General features: G+C 36.0%; 1 protein-coding gene across 1 annotated transcript; it reads left to right on the top strand.

Moving 5' to 3' along the window:
- The first annotated feature begins 384 nt into the window (after nucleotides 1-384).
- On the top strand, nucleotides 385-3,557 carry MS3_00000333 (uncharacterized protein). The gene is made up of 3 exons (XM_051208142.1): nucleotides 385-1,237; nucleotides 1,279-1,724; nucleotides 2,423-3,557. Exons 1-2 carry the CDS (start codon nucleotides 1,221-1,223, stop codon nucleotides 1,571-1,573), a joined length of 312 nt encoding a protein of 103 aa, XP_051068598.1. The 5' UTR covers nucleotides 385-1,220; the 3' UTR covers nucleotides 1,574-1,724; nucleotides 2,423-3,557.
- Nucleotides 3,558-10,890: the final 7,333 nt, after the last annotated feature.

Genomic DNA, 10,890 nt, shown 5'->3' with positions numbered 1-10,890 from the left:
AAGGGCGAAGAACACACTAATATTAGAGATAGAACAATATAGTAAATATGGATAAAAATAATGTTACATAAATCCACACCTGCAAGACTGAGCCCTGCCATCCGATCGACTCGAAGTATTTGAACTATTCTTCCAACCCATTTAATCGTTTGGTTTTTCTCAGCGTTAAACATTGAATATCTATTTTCCCGATTGTCTCGTGTTCAGCCTTGAGGATTGCGCGGTGAGGGCTCAATGGTACAACGCGATATCGACCACTTATTTTTTTAAAAATTAGATGATAAGTGTTTGATGAGATTATTCATAGTTGATGGCAAATCTTCTCTAAAATGACAGACAATTTCATTCATTTATCTGCGGTGTGTTTGTCGGTGTTTGTCAGTCATATGAATGCATCATCATAAAGCGACATTCCTTAATGTACTCCAGGTAAATATCACGTTCACTACACAAATAAGAACATCAAATAACCTGATTATTTAGATGACGTTTGATGAAAAACAACGTAAAAGTATGATCATTGAAATTTCTACAAACAACAAATCAGGTCAATACACAGACATTTGGCAAACACACTCTCATATTATGTGCACTATTATTTTCACTAGTGTTACTTTAAGAACAGTAATTTTGATGCAAATGCGCATGGTAGATAAGAAGAAATGAAATAGATACCATGATTATGTTATATGTACACACATAATCGTGTGTTAAGTTAATCGATTACTAATTTTTAATAAGTGATAATCACATATAGGTAAGGCATTTCAATGCAGAGCAGATCAATACCAGTTCATGTTCTCATTAGATAAGACAATATGGAGTAACGATGGGTTCAACTACCAGAATGATTGGTTAACAATGAACATATGATCTCATTAAATTTGATCTTTTCAATGATCACTTTGAATCAGCGAATCAGAATAAAACAACGAAGCACTTTAAAGTCTATAAAAGCTTGACAAGTTTCAATAGAATTTGATTCCCTACATTGAACGAAATGATGAGGTGAGTGTTGACCAAACTGACGAAGTAAATCAGCCAGTCATATGAACACAAAAACCATTGTTTCATTGATATGGACCATTTCACATACAAATTTCCATATAATCCGTTGATGTTGTTCTATTTCATCTTGAAACTGTCTTCTCAATTCTACGACTGCAAAGAAATCTGTAAAAACCCGGATTGGAAGAACTAAACACAAGTGAATTTTGAGAATGATTCATTTCGATATGTAAGTAATCAGTCAGATTCTAGTAGCCATTACTCACAAAGAATACGTCTTAATCAGCCTCATCCACTTGTGAAAGGCAGATTTGTTGAAGTCTCGTTTCATCAAGTGAGTGGATCACACTTTGTAATGGAGCTATTAATCCATATGTTTACATCATTTAATTCTGTCAAAACACAAATACTGTTTAAATATTATGATGAAAATGCCGACGAATTTAATGTTTGCTTTGAAGGTAAGTCAATAAGTTTCGTTAAACTAAAATTGTCACTGAGATTTCTCGGTCGCGTTTCATTCCATGAATCAGTGATGGTCAATGTGTTCAGCGAACCAGCTTGATGCACCTACTGATATTCATAGCTTCTTTACATGTTTTCACTAACAAAAATGCCGTTGAAATACTTGTATATAAAAATACATGCAAGATTGGAATAAATCACAATTCGTTTAAGAAAAATATCGTCTCTAAACTTCGAGGTTTCGCAAACGAGTGAGCTGTTACATTATTCAGTTTGAAGTTTGCTTTTTTACTTTACTCACATTCAGTTGGTATAAATGTTATCTCACCGACACGACACTTCTCTTCAGACTATGTGAATGAAATTGAGCAAATGTACAACATTAAACGATGTTGCGAGTGAAGTCCGTTTGAACTTGTGATACCTACAAACTATCAAATCATATTTCATGTCCTCTGATACTGCTCTAGCACTTACTTGATTTATAAACGTTTATTGTCTCTGAGTCGCTGTCTGAAGACCATCGTATTTTTTTAACAACATGTTTTAGTGGAACTTGAACACATGAAATATCAAGTTCACATACATTCATTTCGGTCAGCCGTTCAAACTGATGTATAATTGAATGAAAAGAAAAGTTTTTGTTAGACTACTGTCAGATAGATATTGGCTGACTGTCACTCAGTCAGATGCTCTTAAAATTACTTTTACAGAGGTGAAATATTGTTCTCAGTTGACTGGATTGAAACGTTCATCCTGTCGTTGAAGTGACAATATTCTTTAAAACTTTGTCATAAGAGATGAGCATTTGACTATATCACTACATGTAACTGTGAGAATAGGCATGATAACTTGTATGTAAAGGCAGTCTGTGTTTAAACGTACAATTATTGAAAGCGATGTATATTCATTATACAGATATTTCATTACTTGATTTTATTTTTATTAGTTCAGAAGAATTAATCGCTGTCAGATGGTGCAATGAAGCTGTCAATGTGACTAGGTGCATAAAGCTGGTTTGCTGAACAAATTGACCATCACTGATTCATGGATTGAGTCGCGATCGAGAAAAGTCAGTGACAATTTTAGTTCCAAGAAATTTACTGACATAGCAAATCAAGCATTAAATCCATCTGCATCTTCATCATAATATTTAAACAGTATTTGTGTTTTGACAGAATTAAATGATGTAAACATATGGATTAATAGCTCCATTACAAAGTGTGATCCACTCACTTGATGAAACGAGACTTCAACAAATCTGCCTTTCACAAGTGGATGAGGCTGATTAAGACGTATTCTTTGTGAGTAATGGCTACTAGAATCTGACTGATTACTTACATATCGAAATGAATCATTCTCAAAATTCACTTGTGTTTAGTTCTTCCAATCCGGGTTTTTACAGATTTCTTTGCAGTCGTAGAATTGAGAAGACAGTTTCAAGATGAAATAGAACAACATCAACGGATTATATGGAAATTTGTATGTGAAATGGTCCATATCAATGAAACAATGGTTTTTGTGTTCATATGACTGGCTGATTTACTTCGTCAGTTTGGTCAACACTCACCTCATCATTTCGTTCAATGTAGGGAATCAAATTCTATTGAAAATTGTCAAGCTTTTATGGACTTTAAAGTGCTTCGTTGTTTTATTCTGATTCGCTGATTCAAACTGACCATTGAAAAGATCAAATTTTAATAAGATCAAGTGTTCATTGGTAATCGAACGTGCTGATAGTTAACTGATCATTATTCAATATCATTTTATCTATTCAGAATATATGCTGACGTTTATTCACTGACATTGTTTGTTTGAAATTCCTGATACCCTATTGATGAAGGTTCTCCTGGATGTCATTATCAATAATTGTTATTTAGTGATTCACTACACTTGTTTACGAACAAATAGTTTCTTCCCTGTAATAACCTTTTAATTGACTGTCACTGGTGGATTGTTTCGATTTGATTGATTAAAATCAAAGTGACACAAACTCTTTTGATTGAATGTCAACATTCACACTTTTACATTTGAATTTTATTTCAATAAAAATTCTGTTAGACTATTCCATCATTGTTCTAAATGAAACTGTAACATCTAAACAAAGTCACATCCATTCTGTTTGACCACCATATTATACCACTGGCTATTATTAGGCGTTGACATAATGAGAAAATATAAATTATTTATCGATCATGCAGAAGTGGAACTGATTGTGTCCAGTTATGTAGATTGAGGTCGCCAAATATCGCAATGATGGAGATACAAGGCATTCCGTCAAAAGTGTACTGTAGAAAATTGAGAACGATTTCTCGAACCGGAGACAGATTTGTAGTTACAAGAGTGGTTATTGTATCTGATAACTAATTAATTTGTCAACACACAAAGGAAGGAATAATTTCCATCTTCATATTTCAATTTGTAATTGATTGTGAGACCGCTGTTGACTTCTGGTCCTGCTGCATTCCACATGAGGAATTTTGCTTACCAATCTTATGGGAAACGTCTTACTGATCAAGATGTCTGTAATATGCGGTACAAAGTGTTCTCACACGCAAACGTTCCTGGTAAGCAATTTGCCAATTTGTAATGTACACTATAGGTGATTACGGGAAAACGAAAGCTCACATAACCTCCTTACGTGAGCTTTTCGAATGCGAATTGGACGATGAGAACTGTCTATCTTATTTCTTCTTCATGACTGCTGAGCAACTGAATTTGGCCGGTCACTTTTGTGACGTAATTGGTTTCGACGGGACGTACAAAACTAATAACGAGAACGTCCATTTATATCAAGTCGTTCCACTTGATATGAATTTTAAGGCAATACCCATCTGCATTGCTTTTTGAAGTTGCGAAACGTCAACATTCATTTCTGTATTCCTGCGTTTTTTCCAACGGTATACCAACAGTCGACAGCTGGTAGGCATTGTGATCGATGATTCACCTGCAATAGCTGCTGCTATCACTCAGGTGTATCCGAATGCCGTAAACGTTGACATGGATACACATTTGCATCTGTTACAACAGATGCAATTTCAAAAGCTCATTAAATAAGTGTCTAGATGATTTGTAGTAAAGTGTTCAGTCACAATAAGTGGAGAATAGTATTATAGCATAATAGCCATGAGAAAGTTTTAGTGATGCAGTAGTACTTACTTTACTTACGCCTGTTACTCCCAATGGAGCACAGGCCGCCGACCAGCATTCTCCAACCCACTCTGTCCTCCACCTTCTTTCCTAGTTCCATCCAATTCTTGTTCATTTTTTTAATGTCTATTTCCATTTCTCGGCGTAATGTGTTCTTTGATCTACCTCTCCTACTTTGACCTTGAGAATTCCATGTGGGGGCTTGTCTTGTGACACAGTTGGGTGCTTTCCTCAATGTGTGTCCTATCCAATTCTGGCGCTTCTTCCTGATTTCTTCCTCCGCTGGGATATGGTTTGTTCTCTCCCACAGTAAGTTGTTGCCAATAGTGTCCGGCCAATGTATCTGAAGTATTTTGCGTAGACAACTGTTAATAAACTCCTATATTTTCCGGATGATTGCTTTCGTAGATCTCCAGGTTTCTGCCCCATACAGTAGAACTGTCCTGACATATTGATGCAGTAGACCTTATTCATATTGATACGTTTAAAGTCGATAGATCTTTGTTGAGTCAGTCACACGACGTAGGCTTGTTCATTGACACTTCATGAAACTAATATTTCAAATGATTGTCAAAATTGGTCACATTCACAATGTCTAGATATAATTCAGGTTTCATATTACGGCGTTTAACAATATTCACACTGGATTGATTAAACACACACTAATTTTTATTGTCATAATTTCAAAAGGCAGAACCACAAAGAATGCACAATTGAAAACAATAAACCGTTTCAATGGATTTTCAAATTAACCGCATTGAAATCTAACGCTTTCTAATTCTTCTTAAGAATGACTATTTAGAAAATGAACCTTCAGTAAATATTAAGTGCCTATTTAGGAAAAATTATCACTTCATCAAATGATAGACCGATGCATATATATACTCTTGGTCCTACGTTGTATCAGACTGACTGACTGAGTGAATGACTGACTGAACTGAACTGAACTGATCAATTCATCACCGTAACTGATATTTTGAAAAATTGAGTTTTCTACTAGTTTACCATGGACTGGTAATTGGTTGACTTTGGTTGATGAGATCCTTCAATGTAAATGTGTTTGTCTGTTTTGAAACTTCTTTAGACCAACCCATTACTGTATTCAATCAACAAGTTTTGATTCAGATGATACATTTAGTATACACTATGGAAGCTTATCGTGATACTAAGATAAGACTATCGTTTATGGATGAATCAATCAGATTTAAGATAACAGGTCTTGTGATGTTGGCGGGAACTTCATTCATCCATTTGACTAAATAGCCTTTTACCATTATAACTTATGTCAGTTCGTAATTAACCGGACCCCTCCCTTGAATCTAATTCCTAATCTTAAACAACAACTGTGAATCATAATCTTTGTTTCTTCACACAGGTTTATAATCCTTAGTTAACTTTAGTACTTGGGTTGACATTCGCAAAGTCATTTTAGCGTCACTCAAAGGTCATCCATAAATTATAGCCTCAATCATAATAGAATATTGCCTATTGCCTATTGCCTACTAATCTATCGACGAGATAAGTAGTATTCTCATGTAATTTGTAATTTGTAAAAGAATTTCATTATTTGTATCGTTTTATTGTCCCTTTTAATATAATGGTAAATATTCCATTCACATCAGCTTTACTACTCAAAACCAAAGTACTTTTCAGATATATCCGAATTCCTCTTCCTCTCAGTGATAATATATATCAGTCCCTTTTGGAGTATTCTCGTTTATCTCAATCTTACAGATTTAACTGTACTACTATTCATATAATTGCTTAAATGATGTGTGCTACTGATATAGACAGATATAAGTAGTATGCATCATCAATCGAAAGTTAAAAGCCTACTGCCAGAAGGCTAGGAATGTTCGAAGAGAAGAGAAGTAGGTCAGAGAATGCATGGTGTAATGATAATGATGATGCTTTAGAAGATGATGATGATGCGCACTGCTGATGAGTCACGCAATGGCACGAAACGGCCGTCCAATAGTTCGAGGTTTTGCATGGTGGTCTAGCTTCAATTGACTCGTGATCCTAACTATTAAAATAGTTTCTTATCTAAGTTATTTTTAAAGCATTTCTCCGGTTACAGAAGAATTCAAGGAACGTTTTAGTCATCATAACACAAAATTGGATATTAACATATAAGTTAGTGTGTCTATTTCTCCTATCGGTCAATAATCAATTGTTTATGGTAATTGAAAGGAAACATTGAGTTTGATGACTTCGACATAGGATCATGTTATAGTATTTTATGTTCACTGTAAGACTCCAACTCAGTACCGTTCGCAGGTATATTCAGCCGATGAGTCCCAAATAGGACAAAACATGTGTCTCGAACTTTACTGCTAGCCACTACTCATCTTTGCTTATTTATCTTGTTTGTTCTCACTGACTGGTTTAATATTTTCTCAGAACATGATTTTACCGTCCTGATGGGACAGTAAGCATAGGTTATCGCTAAGCCAGTCTTGCATTACGAACAAGGGAACATGTACATTGTTATCAAGCAGTCACCTTATATGAGTATAAATGTACTGTGGAAATTGTTTGTCGACAACTGATAATAAAGTATTAGTATTGTTTTTTTCTTTTCTTTGAATAACTGAGTGGAATATGAATCATAACTGAATCAGACGGTTGGATACAATAACACTTTTGAACTGAAACAAATTATCAACAAGTTATCAACGAATAACATTCCAGTTTGTTTGAAGAGAATTTTTATAGATTCGACTTACTGACCGATTGTATTCATGAATGATTAATTCCTCTAACGCAGTCTGCATTGTCGGAAGATGTATTCAGTGCTATGGACGCCACAGGGACGTACTACGTACACGTCGATACTAGCCGGTGCTCGTGTCCATTCTTCATTGAAATCGGATCACCATGCCGTCACATATTGGCTTACTGCACACGCAGTAACACCGATGTGAACGTACAGTCAATTTGTGACAGGTGGTTACACTATGATGGTTACCTGACTCATATTGCAATTGAAAATTATTTCCCAATGCAATTGAGTCAGCAAAGCATGAAGAATTCAGTGATAGCGTTAGTCAAGCGAATGTCGGAGAAACAATGCAGTTCACTTCATGGCTTCATAGTTCACGGTAGACTACCAACAACGCCGCTGAACTTGCATGGAGAACAGCATTCGTACACCCATTCAACATTCTCGACTAACGTAGCAGTGCCGTTTATACAACGAGGAACTGTTGATTTGGATGAAACGCTCAGTAACGATGAGGAGGAAGTAATTTCTATTAACTCCGAAGAGTTAACTGAACGGGACATCGAAAATGAAGAACAGGATGACGAGAACCGACTATGCGACATCTGTAATCTTGCGCAGCCTCCGTGTGAAACCGGTGATGCGGTTGGTTGGGTTTTCTGTAGATATGAAGCAATGTTTCACACCTGTGCCTACGACCCATCGCTGAACGTACGAGCAGTGCACTGTCCTATCTGTCGCGCCATTACAAACTAATAGTGCCGACGTCCGACCGCGAAAACGAGTAAAGGCCCTTTTCAGGGACACCCACAATTTGATTTCCATCATTTTTTATCCACTACTTTTCCATGGCAAAGGTCAAGTGATTAAGCACTTATTAATGTCTCATGAATTTAGATATACCTTAGAGAATAATAATGGAAAAGCGATTATCGCTCATGTATTCGTAAACTTGTTTCACACGTTTATTAGATATCCAGGTGAAGAAAACTTAGACAAGAGTTTGTTATCGACTGAACACTAATCTAATAATTCTACATTGCAAATAAGGTGATTACCGTTCATGCATTAGCAACACATTTCTCAACTTTATAATAATAGTACATTGTCGAACATTTTCATAGGAATATTTCAATATAGTCGGAAATGTTATTTTGTCGTTAGGTCAATAAGTTTATAAGTAGATTTATTAGTGAATATAATAAGACAATTACAAGGATGAATGTGATTAGAGCTCATAGAGAAATAAACATAATTGAGAAAATTATCGTCTTTCGGAATATAATCATGACATTATTAAACTAGTTGAAACCATCATCATCATTGAAATGATACATGCGATTGAAGGTCATATAGTAAGTGTAAAAGGAAATAAGACTATTAGCTGTTTCATGAATACAAAATGCAAGAATTTCATATTCCGGTTTTATATTAATAGTACCTGAACTTTCAGAATATCCACCTAATTACTAAAGCTAAATGAGGGTTCAAAACCTGTGTGAAGAAACAAAGATTATGATCCACAGTTGATGGTTAAAGGTTAAGAATCAGATTCAGGGGGGTAATTCATTACGAGTTGACATAAATTATAATGATAATACGCTATTCAGTCAAATGGATGAATGAGTTTAGCGTCGAAATGCAACACCTTTTATCTCAAATCTGATTGATTCATCCATAAATTATTATTTTATCCTGGTATCATAATAAACTTCCATAGTGTATACTAAATGTATAATTTTATTCAAAACTTGTTGATTGAATACAGTTATAGTTTGTTTTAAAGAAGTTTCAAAATGGATCTCAACAACTAAAGTGAACCAATTACCAGTGCGTGGTCAACTAGTAGAAAACTCTCGATATCTCGAAATATCAGTTACGGTGATGAACTGGTGAGTTCAGTTCAGTCAGTCAGTCAGTCAGATACAGCGTAGAACCAAAAGTATATATATAAATCGGTCCAAGTTGCCATATATCAAAATAAGTAGTGCAACGCTGCTTAATTGTGTACGAAAGATGGTGCTACATGCATCAACAGGACAGTAGACTATTTGGTGTAAATCACTGTGTGAATTTCGCGAGATGTTCCTTCCGCGAAGACAGATATTCAGGTAAGAATACTCACTATTCAACAAAGACAGGTGTGTGACAAAGGTGACAATTAATCGTGTTACCGGAAAATTCACATCAAATTTCAGTGAAGGATTGGTGAGATTATTTACCGTTTGTGTCTGCGTGGGCAATGCTATGGGAAATGTGAATTTGATTTCGTATATGTAAGAGGTTTGAGTTGTTAAAATTGTTCGTTGGACTGGTAGTAATAGGTGATGAAGTAGTCTTAAACTAACGTGGATGATGTGATGGTATATCATTTGTGAATCACTAATGACGTCGTAAGTGTGCGTATGATGGAGTTAGTGAGTGATTGTTTGAGTGGGTTGGTTTGAGTTGTATTTTTGCGAATTGAAGTGATGAAGAATGTGTTATTGGATATGGATGTAGAGTGAATGTGTGGAATTTGTGTCTGGTTATTGATCAGTGGGAGTTGAGTGATTGTGATTGAAGTGAAGTGAGTGAGTGAGTTTGCTGTGAGGTTAGGTGGGGTGATGTGAGGTGAGTGATACACATGAGATGTGTATTTGGGAAAAAGGCCATCCGAAAGTAGCGGATGTTTCATGCCTCAGGAGAGTGGGCATCACATGCCCTGTCCGACCTTGTGCAGGGGACTGCCAACCATCTCTCATTTCCTCATGCACGACTTGTAGTCGACAACATTAACACACCTCACAACAACACGCTCCACACTCACATCTGCAACAGCTTTGCACGCCTCAACGCAATCTTCTTCATACATCAACAACACACACCACACACTCTTCAACACATCATCTACACTACGCTCCACACTCCACAGTCTCATCACTCACCAACACTACTGCATAAACTCAACAATTCACCATCACCTCATCAGTAGTATATTCAGTTTACACAACGAATTCCCGATCATGCACTAAACTAAACAACAAACTACTGTCGAGCGTTTCAGTAGCACAGTGAAGTCAACTAAATATTATCGGTTTATTTTGTATCGCACTTCATTTCATTGCATTGCATTGCATTCCATTGCATCACATCTAATCGGGTTGCGTTCTGCTGCACCATCTCCTGGTCTCATAATCCACTCACACACGTGATAGTCACAACTTGACAACTTGACGTCAGCAGCACATCTAAACACTTTTCACTAGTTGCATTACAGACAGAGCAACAACACCAGATATTTGTGCAGACGAATACCAAGCACAGTCAGTCAACTCGGTTGACCGCGAATTTCATAAGTAGGACAACATGGATGGAAGTGGTTTAATTTGTTGATGTTTAGAAATTCTGTGATTTTCAATTGACATTGATCAATCAGTGGTTGACCTGACTTGATTTATGCCTAATACTATGTGGATAGTGGATGCAGTAACAACAAGTTATAATCCACTGATCCTGTATATCTGTTTGTGTGTGATTGATTGATTGATTGATTGATTGAT

Source organism: Schistosoma haematobium, chromosome 2 (assembly GCF_000699445.3).
Source record: "Schistosoma haematobium chromosome 2, whole genome shotgun sequence".
Classification (NCBI taxonomy): Eukaryota; Metazoa; Platyhelminthes; class Trematoda; order Strigeidida; family Schistosomatidae; genus Schistosoma; species Schistosoma haematobium.
Note: the sequence above shows the minus strand (reverse complement) of the source record. Positions and strands in the feature narration are given on the sequence as shown.